The sequence below is a fragment of the Aethalodelphis obliquidens genome, unplaced genomic scaffold (assembly GCF_003676395.1).
Source record: "Aethalodelphis obliquidens isolate GAN/ISIS:26980383/991018 unplaced genomic scaffold, ASM367639v1 scaffold23, whole genome shotgun sequence".
Classification (NCBI taxonomy): Eukaryota; Metazoa; Chordata; class Mammalia; order Artiodactyla; family Delphinidae; genus Aethalodelphis; species Aethalodelphis obliquidens.
In genome coordinates, this window is record NW_020837967.1 from 3,129,209 (window position 1) to 3,152,281 (window position 23,073).

Here is a 23,073-nt window from a genome sequence, read left to right on the forward strand (position 1 = left end):
TTAAAAAAAAAAAAGAGAAAGGTCCAGATTGTCACATAATTTGTCTTCTAGTCACAGAAGTCATCTCGAAGTTTAAATAATAAAAATATATTTATATCCAGTCTATACAATTTTAATATTTTAATCTAAAAACTGAAGTGCAAAAATAAAAAGTTTTAATTATTGTGTCTTCAAAAAAGCTACTTTCCCTCTAAATAGTCTAAATTATCTACTGAACTCAAAAGAGGACTTACAAATTATAGTTCATGAACCTCAAATTTATAAAAATAAAATATTCAAATAACATTGAACATGGTATCTAGTTTTTTAAGAATTTAATCTTACTAAGTGGTTATAAAAATAAAATTATCCAGTCCAAGCTGTCAATATCCATTCAGTTGCCAATGTGATAACTCAATATCACACTTAACACATGTCATGTCTAGAGCTACATGTATGTGGGACAGTATGAATTTACACTGTAAAATATATTTTTTGGTTTTGTAAAACAAAATTAAATTTTGTTAAATATTGTGAAATACTCTTCAGCCAATGTGTATAACTGTTGCAATTCTGCACTAATTATTAAGTACCTCTGGAACCACAAGATGGACCACCAAAAAGAGTGAAGAAGAAAAAGAAGGACACTCAGCATTACTGAAAATTGATCCTTCAGTACGCAAAAATTCTATTATATTCTAAAACATATTATCTGAGAGGAGTTTTGTCTTTATTAATATATAGTTTTACTAATACATGTATTATTTTATCTTTACGGCAATGCCACAACCCACACAGTCCACAGCACTCAGACACAGCCCTTTGCTCCAAGGGCACGAGAGATAGGATCATCGTCTGGTGTCTGAACAGTTAGAGAGAATGCTCAAAATTAGGGTGGCTCCGTGCCAGCCCCGACTGCAAGATCGCCAGTGAACAAGGCAGCTCCGTACTCTTTAATAAATGCAGATGCTGGTGCTGGCGATCCACAGGGGTCTCTATAATGCAGAGCCCAGGCCACAGCCCCTCTTGTCCTGGTGTCAGTGTAGCACTGACATCAAAGACCACTGGTCCACGATACCATCTCTCAGAGCTGAGGTCAGGCTACCTAATCAATTATGATGCATGCCCTCTAAGCTTAAGACAGAAGAAAGGCACATGAGCTCCTATCTTTCTAAACACATCACAGAACCCTGTATCTGGATGTACACCTGCAGTAGCCAAATCCCTTGTAAGTAATCCCAGCAGGCAGTTCTGCTCAGCAGCAAGAGCTATGGAATAGTCACTGCCTCAGGTAGGTCCTGCCAACCTCTCAGACAAAGGCTGATGGTCCTCCTGAGAAGCAGGCAGTGAGCCAGTGAAGTTCAACCTCTGTCCATTTCACAACAGTTTTCAGGAGAATATCTGGCCCTTCATCCTGGCATTTCTGCTTTCAGAGAATTCAAAGCTACCAATGCATTATATGCATTATATTTACTCCACCATCTCTCAGCTTCCTCCCAGAGCATTCTGTGAAGAGCATTGACATTTGGCAGTATCAGTGGAAGATCATCTGTTAAGTGGAAAACTGCTATATCAATTACAAACACACATAGAACATTCTTCCTCTAAGAAGGTGTTAAGATAGTAGAGGAGAACAGCCCTGTTAACTTGGATATACCTCTTGAGTCCACACCGTTGATGGTTAACTTTATGTGTCAACTTGGCTTGGCCATTGTACCCATATATTTAGTCAAATACCATGCTGGATAGTTCCTTGAGGGTGTTTTGGGATGAGATTTATATTTAAATAAGTGGACTTTGCATCAAGCAGATTGCCCTCCCTGATTGGGTGGGCCTCACCCAATCAGTTGAAGAACTGAATAGAACAAATGGTTGACCTCCTCAGAAAAAGAGAGAATTCTCCAGCAGACGGCCTTGGACTTCAACTGCAACAGCAGCTCTTCCTGGTTCTCCAGCAGACAACCACCGGACTGGAGTGGCAACTCTTCCCTGGGTCTCCAGCCTGCTGGCCTCCCCCATCAGACCGTGGACTTGCCAAAACTCCACAACTCTCTGCACCAATTTATCAAAATAAATCTGTCTATATATATGCACCTCCTATTGGTTCTGATTCTCTGGAGAATCTTGATCAACACAACACCAAACTCTACTCTGAATCCCACTGCCCAAGCCCCCAGGACTTTGCATATTAGTTGTATTCACCAAGCTTTAACAAGATTCTAGGCTCAGGAGACAACCTACGCAAAAATCAGTCATTCCTTTAGAGCTGGAGTCAAACAAGGCAGACTCTCCCAGGGACCTGCCAAACAGAAGGACGCAAACTGGAAGCATGATCCTGGAATGGAAGCATGGCGGTGGAAGTGGGGCATGGACCTGGAATGGGACACAGCCCTGGAAGGTCAGCATGACCTGGGAACGTGGAACCAAGATGGGAGACTTAGTAAGAAGCAGTGAGGGGTCAAGAGACTTGTTCAGGAACACAAAGCAAGAAGAGAAGTGGAAGCTCACCTGTCCAACAGGCTAGAGGGAGGTAGAGGCATGATGGAGAGCAGACAGATGGCACTGAGGGCTCCTAGACAGAGGGCACTGAGGGCTCCTAGACTGAGGGCCCTGGACAGCCGGCACTGAGGGCTTCTGGACAGTCGGCACTGAGGGCTGCTGGACGGCCCACACTGAAGACTCCTGGCTCAGGGCAGGAGAACAGGGAGGTCCACAAGTCAGGGTCGGAGCTGAGAAGAGCAGCGGTCCCAGAGGACCCCCTGTGCCCAGGGGAAGAGTCTGTTTGAAGGCGACTGAAGACTTCTCTTGCAGCCTCTACATTAGGGTCACTGGGGTGTTAAAGGGTCTGCCCAGAGCAGAAACAGGGGCCGGATGCAAGCTGAGTCTCCCTACATGGGGCCATCAGGACCGAACCCAGTTGGGAGAAGCCCAGGGCCAGGATCCCCAGACAGGCGGTGGGGGACCAAGGCCGAGAGTGGACAGGTGGGCCTGGGGCTCTGACAGCAAAGGAGATGATGGATTAACCATGAGGAAACGAGTCAGACAACAGGGAAGGAAACCCGCAAAACGAAATCACCCTCACTTCCACACAGAATTAAACACCGGCTTGATTTAAAGTACATATGCTGCTGGGTTAGGAAGCAAAAGAAAATAAATGCATTTATGACTAACACCAAAAAGGAAAATCTTATAGTCCTTTTTTGTGCTTACAGTTTTCCTGTAAGCAGAAAAACCCAAATAACATCTGATACAATTTACATATCTTTACATAATCTCACGATTACCATTTGGCAACGAAGCTCCAGACCGAATCTCCTCCATGTATTTGCCTACAAAATGACAAAAATGTACAAAATAACAGTCTGGACAAGGAGTTTTTTACCCTCCTCTTAAAACTCACAAGAAGCCAATTCCACAATTTTTCTTAATAATAGGTGTCCAATATTTCAAGTCTAAACAGTCAAGTCTTATTGACACAACTGTATCAATCAACAAATGTTCACCAACCCTTGCTATTTTCAAAGCATTGATTTCAGAATTGGGAGGGAAAAAAATCGCTCTGGGCTTAAAAATCTATCCAAGATGCCATCCTGGAGACAAATTATTTACACACCCCAAGCAACATTTTTTTCAGATATAAAGTAAGAATCGTACCAGTCAGTTTACAGTGTTGCTCTTAAGGAGAGGGTTAAGCTGAGTTGCTCGGTACATAGTAGGGACACCATAAAGTATTTTGTGGGTGAGAGAAACTGTTTTTAATTGTAGAGCCATGACTCAAACACTAAAATGTGTGATTCAGCTATTCACTAGGCAAGAAAATGATAAAGGCGGCATGTGGAGTATAGTGAGTTTCAAGAGATAAATACAAACACCAAACAGAAATTTATACAAGACTAATTTTTTACTCATAAACAAAGAGTTCACCACTACCTATATATACAAAGGTTTTTGATTTAGATGAAGACCATTTAGAGTCTGCCTTTGTGTTTTTTATCTTTGTTTTTCCTTCCATAGGTTAAAAAAAAAAACCCACAGTTTCTTAGGCTTCTATTCATAAAGCCTATTTATTTCAGAGCCCTTTCATAAATTCTCATCCATTGCTCTTTGAGTTCTTAGATTCAGAACATTCTCGAGCTGAAGGAAACCTTAGTGACCATACAGGCCAATGTGGCATGTTGTCAGATGGCACCTGGGAAACTTGAGGTCACAGGCTCAGAGGCTGACACTCGAGGTGAGGACCCAGATGCCGACAGGGCCCGAGCAGATCAGAGGAACCAAGCAGGGGACAGATGGTATGGAAAGCAAAGGACCATGGGATGAGGCAGAGGCTGCAGTGTGGGATGCAGGGACGAGTCTACATCTCTCAAGTTCTCAAGAGATGCCGACAGATCATCCAAATTGTTAAATGACGTCATCTGTACATGGTAGACACCAAAATTATTTCGAATGCTTTTCAGATCAAAACATACAAAGGCACACACATGCTCATACATGCTTATAAACACAAACGCTTGCAAACACACTTACATGTTCACGCACACACATACGCTCATGCACACATACAAGGGCGCACACACGCTCACGCACACACATGCAAGCCAGGTCCACTCTGGTCCACGCCACAATGAATCTATACACAGGGTCTCCACGTGATCAGATAGGACTCCAAACCATGTGTGTCGGTTTAAAGGGCCGTTAAGTGCCTACAGAGAAGGGATTACTTTATTTCTTACCTGAATATTCCTTCTTTCACATACCATTATCAAAAATGGCTTTTTTGACAAGAAGATACTAACTCACTTTTTTCAACGTATTAACTATGTCTTTTAGTTTATTTACTCTCATATTTATCAAACACATCCTACCCTTCCTTACAACATGGGCTTTTTTCTCTTTACATTAAACTATCTAATATTTAGTGAGAGTATGTGCTTCCCTCAACTCCAAGAGGCCACTAAGGTTTACCTTTTCTCTTCGAGTTTTTAGCAAATATATTTAATTTTCTTATTAGTGTACAAATGGGATTCCAGTTACAGTATTAGGTGGCCAATGAAAACAATGTGATTGTCTAGGTTTCATTAGTATTACTAAAATATCATTTAAATTTTTAAAAAGATAGGAATTTTAAATGCTGATCATCTCATGTAACACAATCAAATTCTAGTTCTGAGTCCACGGTTAAACAATGGTTACAGACTGATAAGTCCTGTCACCCGCTCACTTTACGGTCCTGTGAGCGCACATCTCTCATTTCACAGTCAACTATACTGAAAACAACAATTCCCCAGAACAGTCTGGGACCAAGTTTCAGAACTGGGCGGGATCCACCTCCACGACCTAACAGAAGGCCATATTCACACTTTTCTCCTAACGCTTCATGAATAAACATCCCTTATTCAAATAAGTTACCTATTAACTAACTCCAGTAATTTTGATTCAACTTTGAATGGCAAATAGAGTCATTCTGGCAAGACTGCAGAGTTTGCAATTCAAATTACAGAAATTTTAATAATGGGGAGAATAAAAATTAGTGGAATGATTCCTAAGGCACCGGAATTCCAATACTTTTATTGCACCAGTAGAAAGCTCACATAAATCCTTCTCAGTGTAAAAGCTGGGGGGAGGTATCTGGACGGTCGTCCTCACACATAATTCACCTGCCGTCTTATCGGAGCATTCCTTCCTGGGACTCCGTAGGAACCTTCCAGACGCCAGAGTTCCCCAACCCCAGACATTAAGAGGCAATGTTGCTGCTTCTCAATAAATGACGGTGAAACAGTCTCTGGATTAAATGACTTCCTTACATTATCACCATAAACAATCATTACTTGGCCGCTGCCCTTTGCAAGTCTGCACGTGCTTATGAATAACTCAAGCCTCATTGATTTACCAAAAGCCAAAACGTTTTACATTTCGCTCCCCTAATGTGAGCTATCATCCTCCACCGCACGTCATGAGGCTTTCATGTACTATGTTTCTTAATACTTTTCATATGAAAGATTAGTACCGATTAGCTCTGGAGCAGGGACACTGCTCGTGGAATGGTCAACTGGTCACTAAACCCAGGTCTCCCTGAACGTGTCTTTATTAAGGGAATTCTCTTAACAAAGTACAACAGAGCTGCTGCCATGCTGTTTCCTTCCCCCTAACTTTAAAGGAGTAACGACGGCCAGCATTGATTCAAAGATTAGTTTCACTTAAAAGAGCAAGGCAGGAAAATACAGGACTGCAAAGGATGCTACGTGCTTGGTAAAATGTCATCTAAAATTTTAAAACATGACTCTCAGGGCAGTGACTTCAGAAGACATAAGATTACTTGGAGAATCCAAAAATGACCAGAAAGATCTAAGTGTGACCAGAAAAGGCAGTCCTCTCCTTACTCCCATCAATGAACAAAACCACCCAAAACTCCCATCCTCTTGCTTGGCCCAACGATATTTTGAAACTGACATCCACATACTGATCGATCTCTCAGGGACTGAGTACTCCGAGGTCTCTGGCTTCCATCGAGGAACCAGAGTCTACAATTCTGTATTGGGTGAAATTCTATCCACGGCAGGTGACAAGGGACCCAAATGCTCATCATAATTTCCCAACCTAGTTTGCCTCCCAACCCACTGAAACTTCACCATCCCAGAAAGCCACACAGAAACCTGACTTCGGTGCTTTGCACAGACTCCTAGGCTAGATTTCCATCAATCCTAATCCCAAAACAAACTCCATTCCTCATGCACACAATAGGAAAACTAGCACCCTCCTCCTTCCTTCTTTCCTTTCCAAAGATCACAGACCAAAGCAGGTGAGACTGGAAAGCTCTTTAGAGATTATACATTACCACCTCCTCATTTCAAAAATGAGGAAATGGGAGAGCGAGAGGTACCTACATTAATGGCGGAGGCAAGGCAAGAAACCTGATCTTCTGGCTCCAAACGCCATGTCCCTGCTTCATACTACCCCGATTCCTGGGCTCAGTAAGAAAAGCTATCACCACGGAGCCTCCCAAACCAATACACGAGGTGTCATGGACCGCTTTCACTCCTGTTAATATTCTGGGACACCTTTCAAGTTTAACCACGACAGAGATCGACCAAGTACAGCTGCGGGATTTCCAGTGCAATGAGCTCTGTAAGACAGAAAACCACACCAACAAGAATCCTTGTGCAAGAATAGATTCTACGATTCCCTCTGGAACAAGCTGCCACCTCTGGCTACGAAGCAATAATTATCCTGCACTACAGCAATCAATAAAACCTCTTGCCCCATGAACCTGCTACTTCCTGACTTTGTTCTCTGTACTCGAGATTTCCAAGCTGTATCGATCACTGACTAAATTTTTTTAAAGTTCTTTAAAAGGAGCAATAAAGAAATTCTCCAATTAGCATCACTTGGGATGGTCTGAACAGACTTCAAATCTTTCATTCGCATTAATGGTTTCTCTTTTCATGGGGCTTCCCCATTTTTCATTTTCAATTAGTCATTTTAAGTGTGTCTGCGTCTTGCCTAAGAGCACAGAGTCAGGAGGATACAAATTTGATGGTGTTTCTGAAACTGTGGCAGCTGCCACATTTTTCACCCAGGCAAGGAAGAAGAATTGATTCATCAACTCTGCCTTCTTTTCTCAAGCAACAGCATGGATTTTTTTTTTTTTTACCAAATGAACCCATTAGCTCTTAGAGTGTTAAAATTCTGTACCCTGGAACTTCTCACTAAAATGATCCACTAGAAGCTCTATTACAGAGTAAAACCCTCTTACATCTTCTCCACGGGTGTTTTAAAAAGTGTCAAAATTTAAGAGTAAGTCATGAGATAAGCAAGGACAGCAAAAAGGCAAGATTTCACACAGGAGAAGGGCCTGCCTCTCGGTCCCCCTCTATGCCCCCCACTCTCAGTGTCCCCAGGTATGTATCTGCCCCTGGGATCAACTCATGTCTGGACCCTCCTGGGAGTGTGTGGACATATCTACATGGCTTTTGTGTGCAGAGCTGGCAAGTGGGAAACTGTCTAGTTCTCTAAAACTGATATTTTCCCAATATTCCATCAGTACATTCGTCCATCAAGACTGATTTATTTTGAGATACAAACTACTGTGTACAAAACAGGCAAGCAGAGAGGATATACTGTACAACACAGGGAAATAGAGCCATTGTTTTGAAATAACTTTAAATGGAGTATACTCTATAAAAATACTGAATCATTATGCTGTACACCTGAAACTAATGTAATATTGTAAACCAACTATACTTCAATTTTTAAAAAATTTTAAAGGAATCGTAATAACTGTATAGTTCACAAGGAGCTGGAAAATGAAAAAACGACTGACTTTTTTCATGACAGATCGGAAATCACAGGGATATTATAGTCTCACCTCAGTGGCTGTTTTAATTCAAAGCCAGATGGAATATTATTCAGCAGTTAAAAAGAAGGAAATCGTGTCATATAGGCTACCACGTGGATGAACCTAGAAGATATTATGCTAAATGAAATAAGCCAGTCACAGAAGGACAAATATTGCCCTCTGTGAGGTGTTATATTAAAAATAAAGCTACAGGGCTTCCCTGGTGGCGCAGTGGTTAAGAATCCGCCTCCCAATGCAGGGGACACGTGTTCGAGCCCTGGTCTGGAAAGATCCCACATGCCGCGGAGCAACTAAGCCCATGCGCCACAACTACTGAGCCTGCGCTCTAGAGCCCGCGAGCCACAACTACTGAAGCCCGCGTGCCTGGAGCCCGTGCTCCGCAACAAGAGAAGCCACTGCAATGAGAAGCCCACGCACTGCAACAAGAGTAGCCCCCGCTCGCCGCAACTAGAGAAAGCCCACACGCAGCAACAAAGACCCAACGCAGCCAAAAATAAAATAAATAAATAAATTTAAAAAAATAATAAGTAAAGAAAGAAGGGCCCTCTCTCTTCTTTCTGAGACAATAAAGGGCCAACACATTCGGTAAGGCCAAGGCAACGGATTCACTCCTTACACACGTCACGTAAATGCATCTCAGACTCCGTGCGTTTGTTATGACACTTCTCTACGTAACTTTACAAGCGCTCCAGAAGGGAAAAGCAATTGTGAATAGGATGGACGCAAGGAACCTCGGAGTCAGCTCTAATACTTTACGCGTTGCTTCAAAATAAAAATGTCAAGTCAAAATTAAGATAGGCAGGCAGGTCCTAAGGAGGCATTACACCTGCTTGAGAATTAGCATCAGGAGTTTTCAAGTGCAAAGAGGACAGGATGTTGCAATTCAGCTTTTTGGTAAGGCAGTTTCTCTCACTTACAGGATCGGATGAGTTCCTGATCATCCTAAGAGGCAGCCCATTCTTTTACAGCAGGATTTCTCGAAGTCAGCACTATTGGCAGTTTGAGCCCAATAACATCACCGTCCGGGGGGTTGCTGTGCATTGTAGGATGTGTAGCAACATCCCTGGCCCCTCCCACCAGATGCCAGCAGCACCCCCCTCCTCCCCTCTCACAACTAAAAATGCTTGCAGACATCACTGGATGTCCCTGGGCGGTAAAATCGCCCCAGTAGAGAACCACCATTTTCCAGCAACTGAATGGATCTAATCTACACAAGCTTTGGCACTCTCTTTGAGAGTACTGTCATTTCTCCTCATCTGTTTGGTTTTCTACATGTTTCTCAACTTGACAGTCTCCCCACACAAGACAGATTAAAACCTGTTAGAGAAACCTGTTTCTGATGCACTATAGTGCATTTCAAAACATCAAGTCTCTAAAGCAAAAGAAAAGCAAGATAATCCATCAGCAAAGGGAGAACAAGGCCTCCACCATGGGCATCCCTTCGGTCTTCCTTTCCTACCTCCAGAAACCCACCCGAGGATTAGGCTCAAAGGCATAAAGGCCATGGTGGGCTCAACCGTCGAGTTCAGCTCCAACATCTGAAAATGCACCCAGTCCCCCCTCACTCCAGCACCCTCAGGCTAATGCAACTCAAGGAGAGACCCTGAGAGTGCTGGACCTTCCTAGGATATCAGTTATTGAATCTCTACAAGGTTTTCTCTACAAGCATCACAAGTGATACCCGAGAGCTGGGCCAGCCCGTGCTCACCGTCCGGGGGCATTAGGGTCTTATTGTTCTGCGTGCACCACCCTACGGGGTGCAGATCCGCGATCACCACGTCACACCAGAAGTCGGCCCGGCGGTCCTCCCCGTAACCGCAGTAGCGCAGAAGCAGCAGCTGCCCACAGGTGGTGATGACCGTGGCCACCCAGTACGTGTCCGGGTTCTTCTTGTTGGCTACCTCCAATTTCATCCCCGGCTGGAAGTTGCTCTGAATGCTGATCTCAACCTTAAGGAACACAGAAAATCCGTCATTACACTAGACACGTCCATCCAGAAGATTATGTGAATGACTGAAAACACAGCACTTAATATTTCTGTTGCCCTAGATCAGCACCATCTAAAAGAAATGTAATGTAAGCCACTGGTGTGACGTTAAATTTTCTAGTGCCCACTTTAAAAAAAAAAAGAGAGAGAGATAAAACAGATGAAATTTATTTTAGTAATGTATTTTATTTAACCCAACAGATCCCAAATAGCATCATTTCTAAAAGGGAACCAATATAAAAATATAGTAGTGAGAAATTTTACATTTTTATTTTCCAATGAAGCCTCTGAAATCTGGTGTGTATTCTACACTTACAGCACATCTTGTTACCGAACAGAACTTGGGTCCGTTAGTCAGAGGTGCAGCAAAGCCAGTCTACTGACCGGGCTGTGGTGAAGGAAAGCGCAGAGTTTACCGCAGGGCACCAAGCAAGAGAACGGGCAGCTCATGTTCAAAAGACCCGAACTCCCCAGTGGCTTTCAGGGAAGGGTTTCTAAAGGCAAGGTGAGGGGTGTGGGTCACAGGGCGTGTCACCAGCTCACGAATAATTCTATGATTGGTTGGTGGTGAGGTAGGTAACAGGGTGATGTTTCGAGAATCTCAATCATCAACCTTCTGGTTCCAACCAGTCTGGGGTCTACCTGCTGGTGGTCAGCATGCAGTTAACTTCTTCTACCTGGTGGGGTTTCAGTATCTGCAAATCAACTCAAGGATACAGCTCAGGATATTATCTATAGCCCCTGAGCGGGAACTAAGGGCCCCTGAATTTGTGTTATGGCTAAACTGTTATTATTTTGTCTTGCCTGACTGCTTTCCTTAGTTTCTACATTTTCTTCTCTGATTAAATTTGCTCTTTGCAACTCAGAGAAAGCCTTAGGAGGCTGCAGTTTTGGAGGCGGGGACACAGGGGGGTCTGTTCTCAGGAAGGCCCTGCAGGGTCCTCCTTGGTTTCAATCTCAATTTAGGTGACACACTTTCCAAATGCTGGATGGCTAGTGGCTACTGCGTGAACAGTGCAGCCTCAGAAAATGGATTTTCTTTTTTTTTTTAATGAAGGGTTATCATCTATTAATATTTGCCAGCCCTCCCTGCAAAAGAAAGCTTTCCATCCTGGTGAGTTATAATATTCTAAGGCCAGCACATCGGATGTCCCTGAGTAGCTGCTGCTTAAGAGATGATAGAATTATGAACTGTTCGCCCATGGGTCCTGGGCTACTCTTCCTTTAAGCCTGGCAGACAGGCCTGGGGACATTCTGCATCCACAGTACAGGGCACTATACTGTGCCTGAAAGTGGGGCAGGAGAATGGATTGGATGAAAGAGAACAGGACTGACTCCGTATGCAGAGATACTGAGAACTTCCTGGTACAGAAAAGGAAGGAAAAAGCTGTTGATCTCTATCTCATTCCTAAAGCGCCTGGAGAAATCTAACCAAGTCACCCTGGCATCGTAAAAGGCAGATGGTACAATGGCTTTTGCAAAACGGAATCCACACTGTATGCTGGGTGAGTTTTAGTTTTATTATGTTTTAATATTTCACTCTTGGTTTCACTAAATGACCACAGTCCCACTCATAATAAACCAGCAATCATCACAGTATAAGTGTCAGTATAAAAAGAGAATCGGAATGCGATCCACCCTTAACGAGGTCATGTAAATTTAATAAGGTCTTAAATTCCTTTTCAAAGGAACACTTCACTTCCAAAAAGAATAAAATGTCACCTTAAAATAAAGTGGCTTCCTAATTCAACAAAAGAGCCAGAAGGAAGACCAGGTTGTGAAAATCCCCCAATTTGTTTATGATACTGAGGCTACATCTTTGCCTTGGAAAGGCCCAGTGGGGGGAAAAAAATGTTCCTCAGTATTAAATTTTCATTTCCAATAAAGCAATAGTAATACCTAAGAACTTAGGTCCTGGAAACTCAACCTTTTTCTTGCTAATGATATATTACCAAAATATCATATCTAAGCAAACATCTGGTAAAAACTTAGTTTTGTTATTTCCTGGGACTTGCCCTCTGCTTGGCATGCTATTTGCATTGTTCAAAAAACAGTATAGATGACGGTGATTTTTTTTGCTTTGATCCAAACATTTCCTGAATATTTATGGTCTTTCCTGTAATTTGACTCATCTGTCCACAAATGGCTCTAACGCTTTTAGGTGTCTTTTCAAAAGAAAAATATCAATTCAAACTTAAAATATACAGCCATTACATCTCCTAAGAAGACATTACTCATTGACGCCTACTTGCCTAGTTTGCTGGCTTTTTAGTTATTCACATCAACCTTACCTGTCTTGGGCTGTGCGCCCCAGACAGCACAGAACACATCATTCTAATCTGGTTTTTTGAGGCACAGAATGAGGTTAAGACCACACACCATTTCTCATGCTGAGCACCACCCCGGGGCCCAGCCCTGGATTAAAGCAAGGCCCACCTTTCCTGCAGCCCTCTGTGAAAATCAAACTCACTTCCACATCTCCTCTGCATTTCTAAGAAATCTTGGCCAAATTTCTCTTTTCTTCTCATTCCCTTTCTTCCAGTAAGTTTGGCATCTTCCTGAAGACACCCTTCCCACCCCCGCAGACAGATCAGAAGGAGAAAGGAGGTCACCCACATGTTTGAACGATGTGTGAGGAGCTGCACTGGTCCCCGTCTCTTCCAGATACTCTCCCCAGTTAAAGCCGGTTTCCTCCAAGCTTGAGCCTTCTTCTGTCGAAAGACAAAAAAAAAAAAGAACAAAAAACAGAAGCATATCAATACTAGTGTGAAGAATGGAAAGGCATTGGCCTTCCATGTAAACCAGAAAATCCTTCATGCAAGAGAGAAACAAATTCAGTGTGTAGGAGAATACTGTTGAATTCTTTGCAAAGCTTCTGTTTGCTGGTTTTAGAGACAGGTGACTCAAGAAAGACACGGAACCAACCTACGTGTCTATCAACAGAGGAATGGATAAAGAAGATGTGGTCTATATACACAGTGGAATATTACTCAGCCATGAAAAATAACTAAATCATGCCATTTGCAGCGACATGGATGGACCTAGAGATTATCATATTAAGTGAAGTAAGTCAAAGACAAATATCATATGATATCATTTACATGTGGAATACAAAAAATAGTACAAATGAACTTGTTTTCAAAACAGAAAGATTCACAGACATAGAAAATAAACTTATGGTTACCAAAGGTGGGGGGAATAAATTAGGAGTATGGGATTAACAGATACATACCACTGTACATAAAATAGATAAACAACAAGGATTTACTGTATAGCACAGGGAACTATATTCAATATCTTGTAAAAAACTATAATGGAAAAGAATCAAAAAACGAATATATATACATATATGTATAAAGAAATCACTTTGCTGTACACCTGAAACTAACACAATATTGTAAATCAACTATACTTCACATAAAAGAAAGAAGGAAAGAGGGCTTCCCTGGTGGCGCAGTGGTTGAGAGTCTGCCTGCTAATGCAGGGGACATGGGTTCGAGCCCTGGTCTGGGAGGATCCCACATGCCGCAGAGCAGCTAGGCCCGTGAGCCACAACTACTGAGCCTGCGTGTCTGGAGCCTGTGCTCCGCAACAAGAGAGGCCGCAATAGTGAGAGGCCCGCGCACCGCGATGAGGAGTGGCCCCGCTTGCCGCAACTAGAGAAAGCCCTCGCACAGAAACGAAGACCCAACACAGCAAAAATAAATTAATTAATTAATAAACTCCTTCCCCCAACATCTTCTTTAAAAAAAAAAAAAAGAAAGGGAAAAGGGAGGGAGGGGAAACAAGGAAAGGAAGGGAAGGGAAAAGGAAGGAAGAAAAAAGGAAAGGGAAGGGGAGGGGAGGGGAGGGGAGGGGAGGGGAGGGGAGGAAGTCAAGGAAAACCCTGAAGAAATTCTGCTTGGACTACCCTGACAGCATCAAGGGTAAGATTAAGGGCTCTTCAGTAAATGAAATGAGATTTGCTTCAAGGCATAGTTGCTGCACGTTAGCCTGTTTGAGATTAGCCACTGGAGACACTCCGGTCTTTGGGGAGGTTGGAGGACAAGGTGAAGGAAACCACTGGGCACCAAGTGAGCACCTTGATGTATATACAGTACAACAGCTGGAGATTATGAAGTAATATCATAGATCACTGGGGCTTCAGAAAGCATTGACTCCAAAGTCATTTCAAGGAAAAACACTGAGACCCAGAAGGACCGCTCAGGTGTGTGAGGCGCCCGGCCACAGGAACTGAGCGGCTGTCAGCTGACCCCACTCCCACCCCGTCCAGGGACCCTCTCCTGCCTTCTCCTGAAACACAGCTCTCAGGACAAGGCACCCAGGTGGAAACCTACAGGACACGCATTTCTCCAAGGACAGGGAACAAGGAGAAATGCAATCAAATGTACGACGTGGCTCTTAAAACACCACTGTTTTGGAGGAAATCAAGCAATTCCCAAAACATTTCAGACTGTACAGTAAGATATAATCGGTTTAGTTGAAAAGCACCAAATACCTCATTTTAAAATACAGATAATATAAATGTGATGTCATAGTTTCCACTGAAAAAACTGATGAGCCGTAAACATCATTTTAACCTATTTGCAAGGCTGTTATAAGGAAGGAACACGCAGTAGTAAGGGTTGTCCAAACATGCAGGCCATTTAGTGCTTCAAAAGTTAAGACTCTCCTTTCTTTCCATAACACTCAATGGATGCTGACGTTCAACTTGTGTATCTTCTATTAGCAAGAGCCCATTTCATTGGCCCAGAAGAAATGCTGTGATCAATCGTGTATTAATGTAGAAGTGGTATAACCTGGCAGGTGGGCCGGGGGAATTAGTGCCTGGGGGTAGAAGAAAGACTTCTTGGAGGCTATCACTATTTTTTTCTCCTAAATGTTATAAATTATAAGTGGGAAAAGTTATTTTCTTGTAATACTCTATCTGGTCTCAGGAATTGATAGAAGAGGATAGCTTTTGTAACATCAGAAGACGCTAAGTCAAAAGGCAGTTACCTTAAACGTCGTCTTCTAAAGCCAAGTTGCTAAGAACTTCCACCTCCAACTTTAATACGGTGGTTTATCATGAAATGTCCGAGAACAGAAAAAGTCACCTGAAGAGAAAAGCTTTCCCCTGGAGCTCTTCCAAGATGCAGAGTCACCCTGGGGTTTAGGCCCTCCCATCAGAATCATGTTCCCTGGAAAAAGTCAGCAGGTCTTGCAGCCACCAGTTACCAAGGGCTGTGAGGCGGGTTTCCAGCTACTAAAGGCAGGGAGGCAAACCCATAGGGAAAGCAGTCAGGCTCTAGAAAATGCCTCAGGGGGTCACCTAACAGTTCTGCCCACAATCCTTTTCACCCAAGCTGCACTGGGCATCAGTGATCAAGTCTGTTTTCTGACCCACTAGCCGGAGGCACGGACGCAGCACGGTTTCCTTGCCAGGGTGGCCCGGTACGGAATCTCTGGGGTAGCTGACTTGTTGCAGTGAAAGTCTCTGCTTCCTACACCCTCCCGTCCAGCGGCAGCTCAAACCACGCCTCCTGCAGGCCCTGCAGCTCCAGCCCTGACACCCAGAGACCACAGGCTGTCACAGCAGTGACGAGAACTGGGGGTGTCAGCCCTCCTCTAACTGCTTTACATGCAGCACCTTATTTAATCCTTCCAGGAACCTTGACAGACGGGCACCTCAAGGGACTTACCAGGTCGCACAACTGTCCAGCTACGAAGCAGGGGTCCAACGCAGGTGGCCTGGGGTGGAAGCCAGAGCTTCTCCGAGGCACCTTCCCAGGTCAGACAGCCCCGCTCCATCACCCCCTTCTCCACCTGGAGGATCCGAGGCGGACCCCAGGGCCAGCTTATCTGTCTCTGTGGTGGTGAGCGTTAATGTGTTCAGGGCCAAGTCGGGCAGCAGGAGGACCCAGGAGGTGGGGGGTGGGCGGGAGGCAGCTGCCACCCCTGGGGAGGAGGACAGAAGGGGCAGGGCTCCCGGGGCTTGTTTGCAAAGAAGGAGGAGAGAGCCAGCAGAGGATGTGGCTGTGATACTCGGCCTTGAGCCGACCGAGGCACTAGGTCCCGGAAGAGCGGTTTCTGGAGAATTCCAGCTGCTGAAAACAGATCGGGCTCCTCCAAATCAGAGACACTCAGGTGGAGACTGAGCCTTTAGGAGCTGCCTGCGGCACTGTGATGAACCTCATCAGGACCGCAAGAGACCTGATGATTCCACCACTTGGAGGCAGTGGTGAGGTGAAGACCAAGGCTCAAACCTCCCAACTGCAACTTTGAGACCCTTCATCAGAGCTCTTGATCCTTCATAAAACGCTCATCTAGGCTGTTAACAAAAATTTTGTTTCCACCCAATTTTAATTCATTACAAGCTACGTTTCCAGTCTCTTCTCCCAATAAAAGACGCTGCAGCAGCTTTGGTGCTCACTCCGGCATTCACTCCCGTCGATCAAGAAAGGAGAAGGTGGATCCTCCCTGGCAGTCTGGTGGTTAAGACCCCCCACTTCCAATGCACAGGGCTCGGGTTCCATCCCTAGTCAGGGAACTAAGATCCCACATGCCAATACATAAATAAACAAATAAATAAATAAAATCCATAAAAAAAGAAAGAAAGGAAAAGGTACCACTGGGACCCACCCCCGCCCCACATATGAGTCAGTGAGATCAGTGCTCAGGAAAACTCTGCTGCTCTCCGCCATCAAAACAAACACTTTCAAAAGGAACCAAGAGTCAGGCCTAGAATGGGATTTTAAAGATTAAAACCTTTGTGCCTTTAAAGATTTATGCCTTTAACTCTAAGTATGCTGTTTTAACAATAAAACAAACACAAAATGGAGGGTTTTCGGAACCTGTAACATATTAACACTTCCTCCGCCACCTATGCCCTCCCTGAGCAGCTGATTCTCTAAAGACATTTCAAAGAGCAAGAGACAGACACGCCATGTTTATGAGTGGAGGTCTCATAAACCCAGAGCAAATATTTACAGCTGATTCATAAACTTCTTAAACCCATAAACACTTTATCAAGGAAACTCTGACGGCCTCTTTTCTCCGCATCGGAAATGGTCAGAGGCATCTCCCCACGATGTCATGCAAGCAGACTGTGAAAAGCTACTAAGGAAGTGTCACAGCTCAGAAGGCGGCAGGAGTGTTCTTTAGTGGCGATCCAATTCTAGAACACAGAGAGCTGTGTATGTGACTGGAATCGTTCATGTTAACTAGAAAAAGAATACTCCAAGTGGGAGTGCAAACGACTTTACAGTGAAAAATGGAATCAACACAGGACTCATTACCTTTTTTTAAGTCATCAGATCTTGGGTTGTAGAATGTAACAAGCTGAAATAAGACTAATCTTGCATAGGAGAATATTAAACCTGTCATCCGCACCCAGTCAAGGAATAGAGAATCAGCAGGTTCACGATGAATGAAATCTTACAGGGCACCTTCTCGTGCGCTAGATATTATTTTTTAAGTGGATAGAGAAAGGAGGAAGACATTCAATCTTTGTCATTTTAACTGCTGATAGTCGGTTGGTAGGATCACAAGGTTTAGAAAATGTTTGCACTGTGAGTACATTAAACAGACACAAGGTACTGATAAAACTCAGAAAGGACTAGCCAACATCAATCCTAGGTCTGAGTTCACAGCTGCAAGATTACACCTGGGGGGGCGGGGGCGGGGACGGGACAGGGCCGGAGGACAGACACCGGAACACAAGGTCCTCGGGGTGTCCTGGCCACCCAAACCCCAGAGGGCCAGAGAGACTTTCCAGAAAAAACTAAACACCCCACCGCCTAGCTAGGGGAGGCAACAAGTATTCAAAAGACACTTTAAAAAGGGGAAGAGGAGAAATATTATTAAGTCGCATTGAAAAAGTCCCCAGCTGGAAGAGTAAGAGATCCAGATTTTCCTACTAAGAATGTTGACTCCTTTCCTTCCCAAACAGAAGAGCCCATGGGACTCTGGTTACATACTCCTAGTCCCAAAAAAAAAAAAAAAAAAAATCAAGCCCACGTTTCCAGTGTAATTCTTTTACTCGGTGGCTTGCCCCATCTACATGTGCAATGCCACTTTATCTGCAGGCTTCATCAGCAGATTACATTTAGCTGGCCTGGAAGAAGAATGTCAAGGAATCTACTGATCACTGTGTCAGCACACTATTTTGCTTGCTTTTATCACCAGCAAGCAAATTGCAATTGGAGAAACCGAGCACTCCAGGAATCCAATCCCGGTCCCCTTCCTTCTCTGTGCCCTGTAACGGGGTCACCCAGGCTGTCTACCGGCGAGGCCTCGGCGCCCCCCAGGAGGAGGAGGAATTTTACACGCTGCCGATTTCACTGACAGGACGCGAGTGTCAGTCACGGACCCCAACACTCTTTGAGCCTCCCTTAGGCAAAGAGGCAAAAGTGAAAAATAAAAAAGCTGTTCATACGAGTCATTTGTTTTAAGCTGAAGTTTCTAGTGCAGCAAAGTGGACCATCATTCAAGGAATCGCAGCAGCTGGGGGTGAGGGGGCGGACCTCAGCAGCACCAGATGCGCACGCCCCCAGGGCAACCACATTAGACTCCATCCTATGGCCCCAGAACTTTGGCAGAGAAGAGCCCGAGTATAGCTGCTTCTCAGGCAGATGCAGTTGTGTTTCACATGACACATGGGGACCGGAGAGGGACGGGGGACAAGTGGAGGAGAGGACAAGAAGGGATCTGAGGTGCGCCTGGTCCCATAAAGTGTGGGGTGGTAGGGGCAGGGGAAGTGTGCTCACAGGAACACGTATGTATGAGGGTAACTTCTCCCTGCACCGAAAGGCAGGGACAGCCCAGCGTTTCAGAGCCTCGGGATGCTTGAGATGAAATCCTGGCTGGAACACAAGAGCCAAGTGACTTGTCATCCGATGTTTCCTCAACTACAAAATGGGGCTAATAAAAGCAGCTGTCTCACTGGGCTGCAGAAGGATGAAGGGACCCAACACGTGGGAAGTACTTAAGAGAGTGCCTGTCACACAGTTGGAACTCAGGACCACAAACCTCTCCTCACGCACCTGCCAGCCAACTTAGAAGCAGCTGCAGGCTGTCTGTGCCTTCTCTGGTTCATCCAACACACGAATCTCATCTGGAAACTTCTGGGGAAAAGAACCTTGGCACCAAGATGCCATCCAGCCCTAGGCACGTCACAGCGGGTCCCAGAACCAAACAGCCCCACAACCGATTCCAGAACGGAAACTATTTTACTGATGAACCGGTTAAAAGGAAACTCCTAGGGAAAATAAACCACTTGAAGACTCATACTTGAGTCTGTTAACATCTCAATGTTCCAAACTAGATTCGAGTTTCTACAAGTCGGCCTCTGCTCGCCACGAAGGTTTAGATCCTACCTTAAATCTGTTTCCTCTCTAGGAAATCCATCTTTGTGGCACCTTCTAAATGCCTCCTCACTACACAAGGACATAGGGAAATTCCAAGGAGAAAGGACAGGTTAGGCATATAGGGAAAAAAAAAAAGTGAGTCAGGACCAAGATCTGAAAAATGTTAGGATCATTTAGAGGTAATTTAGAGCTACTATTTCTACTAAAGATCTTAACACCTTGACGCAGGCTGCCCCACACAAGAGCAAGAACTAACCACGTGTGTCAGATAAGTTTTCCCCACTGCACACATCCCCCCACTGAAGATGTGCCAAACCTGACGCTCATGCTTTCCCCCGTCATGGAATCGCCCCAAAAGAAAGTCAGTACAAATAATATTCCCGACACCATGTTACCATTAATGGCTTCAGGATCTACTCATGCTTGAGTTATACCGCAGCTGCAAGAAAATGAAAACTCAACACACGGTTGGCTTTGAAACAGCTTTGAAAACTCACTGCTGAAAACAACGCAGTAACAGGCATCAGATGTGTGCCCGACAAAAATACATTAAAAGCTCAGTGACTCCAAAAGTGAGAAGATAACCTCACTTAGCAAATGTAATAAAGACTTTTTTAAAGTATAGTTGTACTTAAATAAAAGTAGAATAATTAGGATGAACCTTCAGCTATGAGGCTATGCTCTCTCTGAAAGAGAATTTCCACATTTCCATTGGGAGACACAGGCTCAGCTCTCCTTTTAGGAGAAGTTTTCTCACTCCTACTTTATGTACAGAAAAACACAAGTGGGGAGAACTAAGCCATTTTTGAAACAGGTACTAACATCTTTCAACATAGTTAGGCAATTATTTCAGGGTTTTCCAGATTTTTTTTGCAGATAAAAAGATAATTCCAGGTACAGATATTATTTGAGAAACATAATCTAAGAAACTCAATGATGTCAAGCAATCTGTAATCCTGTCATTGCCTGGTCTCATCAAAATGCAAAGACACATCTCATAACTTTTGGATGGGGGTCAAATCGCCCAGTGAGTTAATGCTCTTTCTGTTTACATGAATTCACCACAGCAAACGTTTACGATTCAGAGTGCTGAGTTGTCCTTGTATAATTTGCTGTTATGAAAATAATGCAATCCTTTCTTTTTTAAAAATTATCTTTTTAAAATAAACTATCATGTAAGTAGTTAGTAGTTACATTTATAAATTCTTTGGTTAAACGTGAAATTCAATCAAAGATTGCTTTTTGCTTTGTTTGGGATTTCTTACAAGGAGAAATATTTTAGTGCAAATTCACATGACCTAAATACTTTTACATCATGCACTTTTCTGAAAGATTCCTTCCAGGTTTTCAAAAGGTCTTAGGGGGAGCTCGCTGGCAGTCCGGTGGTTAGGACTTAGCGTTTTTACTTCCGTGGTCTGGGTTCAATCCCTGGTGGGGGAACTAAGACCACACAAGCCTCAACGTGCAGCCAAAAAAAAAAAAGAAAGGGTCTTGGGAAGGGGCATCCGATGCTTGGGCAGATCCTCTTGCCCTCTCTTTCCAGGCACATGGGGGAAAATTCTATTTTCCCCACCTCCCTTGCAGTGGCAGGAACACGCCAACTGGAGGTGGAGTCAAGATTGCTATTAGGAGGACGCAGAATTCGCGTCTCCTCACAACTAGGGCACCTACCAGGCACCAGTGGGGGACCACGGACACCTAAGGGGACGGGAAGAGCCCTCAGTGACCAGGTAGGATGTGGGGCCTCGGGCGAGTGAAGGGGGAGGAGAAGTGGAGGCGGGACGGGACTGGCGCCCCCGAAGAGCGGCTGAGGGAGGGGAAGGGATCCCATGCCCGAAGCGGGGAACTGGGGAACCCTTGGGAGGGCAGAGGATCAAAAGGGAGTGTGGCCAGGTTTCCCCGGCCCACTTGGGCCCCCAGGAACCTGCTGAGATGCCGGGCCTCTGCCCACCGAGGCCCCCTCCAGCCACGTGGGTCCGGAGGGAGTGGGAGGGAGGGAAGGGGGAGCAAAAGTAAAGGCTGGAAACCCGGACCGGCACCCCTGAGGGGCGGCTGGGGGAGGAGAGGAGCTCCTACACCCAGCGGGACCCACCCACGGTTAGGGGTCCAGCGGCGACAGGGGAGACCCTGGGGAAGACAGTGGAGGAGGGCCGTGAAGGAACGGAAGGGAACGGGGCCAGTGCTTTCCGTGTCCACTTAGGCACCGGGGAGCCTATTGGGCTCCCAGGCCTAATCCTCTGCCCTCGGAGCCTCCCTCCTGCCGCACCCCTACACCCCCACCCAGAGCCCCACCTCTACACCCTGAGACCCCCTCCAATGCGATGGGCCTAAACGCCAACCACACACCCTCGCCCAGGGCCCTACCTCCAAACTCAGGCAACCCACACTCCAGAGCCTCTCCTTTCCACATGCTGCCTCTCCCCTTCCGCACAGGTCCTAAGCGGAGGCCGGGCCCCAAGTCGCCCCGCTTAGGCCCCACCCCCAGGGCCTTTTCCAGCTCTGAGGGTCCTGAGCCAAGGCCCCGCCCCATGCTCCAACGCCACCCCCACACGCATAGGTCCAGCCCCACCCTAAACCCCGCCCCTGCCTAAGTTCCACCCCCGCCTAAACTCCACCCCCATAGCCAAGGCTTTTTTTCTTTTCTTTTCTTCTTTCCTCTTTTATTTATTTATTTATTTATTTTTACATCTTTATTGGAGTATAATTGCTTTACAATGGTGTGTTAGTTTCTGCTTTATAACAAAGTGAATCAGTTATACATATACATATGTTCCCATATCTCTTCCCTCTTGCATCTCCCTCCCTCCCACCCTCCCTATCCCACCCCTCTAGGTGGTCACAAACCACCGAGCTGATCTCCCTGTGCTATGCGGCTGCTTCCCACTAGCTATCTACCTTACGTTTGGTAGTGTATCTATGTCCATGCCACTCTCTCGCTTTGTCACAGCTCACCCTTCCCCCTCCCCATATCCTCAAGTCCATTCTCTAGTAGGTCTGTGTCTTTATTCCCGTCTTACCCCTAGGTTCTTCATGACATTTTTTTTTTCTTAGATTCCATATACATGTATTAGCATACGGTATTTGTCTTTCTCTTTCTGACTTACTTCACTCTGTATGACAGACTCTAGGTCCATCCACCTCATTACAAATAGCTCAATTTCGTTTCTTTTTATGGCTGAGTAATATTCCATTGTATATATGTGCCGCATCTTCTTTATCCATTCATCTGTCGATGGGCACTTAGGTTGCTTTCATGTTCTGGCTATTGTAAATAGTGCTGCAGTGAACATTGTGGTACATAACTCTTTTTGAATTATGGTTTTCTCAGGGTATATGCCCAGTAGTGGGATTGCTGGGTCATATGGTAGTTCTATTTGTAGTTTTTTAAGGAACCTCCATACTGT

At 44.9% G+C, this 23,073-nt stretch overlaps 1 protein-coding gene across 1 annotated transcript in view; it reads right to left on the reverse strand.

The window, feature by feature from the left end:
- Window positions 1–23,073, reverse strand: part of SFMBT2 (Scm like with four mbt domains 2) — a 211,220-nt gene that overhangs the window by 163,317 nt on the left and 24,830 nt on the right. The window contains exons 3-4 of the mRNA XM_027121576.1: window positions 12,939–13,033; window positions 10,044–10,284 (exon numbers count right to left, since the gene is read on the reverse strand). Coding sequence (XP_026977377.1) covers window positions 10,044–10,284; window positions 12,939–13,033 — 336 coding nt within the window. The remainder of the gene's footprint in view (window positions 1–10,043; window positions 10,285–12,938; window positions 13,034–23,073) is intronic.